Source organism: Echinops telfairi, unplaced genomic scaffold (assembly GCF_000313985.2).
Source record: "Echinops telfairi isolate 266 unplaced genomic scaffold, ASM31398v2 ScPeMD7_18;HRSCAF=68, whole genome shotgun sequence".
Taxonomy (NCBI): Eukaryota; Metazoa; Chordata; class Mammalia; order Afrosoricida; family Tenrecidae; genus Echinops; species Echinops telfairi.
This window is the reverse complement of record NW_022103915.1, coordinates 36,017,896-36,018,845: the sequence shown is the minus strand read 5'-3', so window position 1 is coordinate 36,018,845 and position 950 is coordinate 36,017,896. Positions and strand designations below refer to the sequence as shown.

Below are 950 nucleotides of genomic sequence, written 5' to 3'. Positions count from 1 at the left end.
GTCCTCGTCATATTTCCCTCAGTGGTAGTTTCCCACGTGTTCAAAGGAAACGTCTGGCATTAAATGCGTATGCTTCATAAATAGCTGTCACTGATAGATCATGAGATTATCATAAGGGCCCATCCTGCATGGGCCCTGCCTGCAGCTCCTGGGGAGCTGATCCAGCACCCCCACACCCACCTCAGCTCTCCCTGGCCCACCACACACCCTAGCAGGGCTGGACCCGGAGGCTGGGTCCTTCAGGCTCTAGGTCTCCAAAACCCTCGCCTCACACCGTTCATTTGCCCGTGAACCCCTGTCCCTGCGATTGCCAGAGTTCCAGCTGGGACGTGCTTTCCGCTCATCCCCATCATGCTGAGTGAGCCCAGGCTCGGCCAGAGCAGCTCAGGAAGCAATCTGGTCCCCGCTCTCCGAATGCCCCACTTTGCAGCCCGGGCTGACCTCCAGTGACTGTAACTGAGATCGATGCTGGTGGCGTGCCCAGAGCCCTGGGTGCCGGCAGGAACGCACTCAGGACTCTGGAGAGGAAAGGATGGAGGAGGCAAAGGCGACATTCTCTTTCTCCTCTCTCCTCCCGTTCTAATGGCATGCTCAGGTCCCTTCTCTCCTCTCTCCCATCTGCACCCCCCACAGGACCTGGAAGAACGCCCAGCTGGGAGAAGCCATGATCAAAAGCCTGGAAGCCCAGGGCCTGCAGTTGGCCAAGGAAAAGCAGGAGTACTTAGGTTGGCTGGAGGGATGGACTGGCAGCTGGGTGGAAGGAAGACCCAGCGCTGCTTCCATAAAGATCGCAGTTCTACTTTATGAAAAACCAGTTCTACTCTGTAGCCCGAGTCTCGGGACCGCCCTCAGCCGGGAGCCCTTGCCACACACCAGACACAAGCACGACAAACCGGTCAGGGTTTGGCGTTTGGTACTCAGACTTGGGAGTACAGATGGCTCAGCCAGGT

General features: G+C 57.8%; 1 protein-coding gene across 1 annotated transcript in view; it reads left to right on the top strand.

Moving 5' to 3' along the window:
- The window catches only part of PLEKHD1 (pleckstrin homology and coiled-coil domain containing D1), a 26,805-nt gene that overhangs the window by 18,094 nt on the left and 7,761 nt on the right, over window positions 1–950 (top strand). Inside the window, exon 5 of the mRNA XM_004699012.2 lies at window positions 634–725. Within this exon, the coding sequence (XP_004699069.1) occupies window positions 634–725 (92 nt within the window). The remainder of the gene's footprint in view (window positions 1–633; window positions 726–950) is intronic.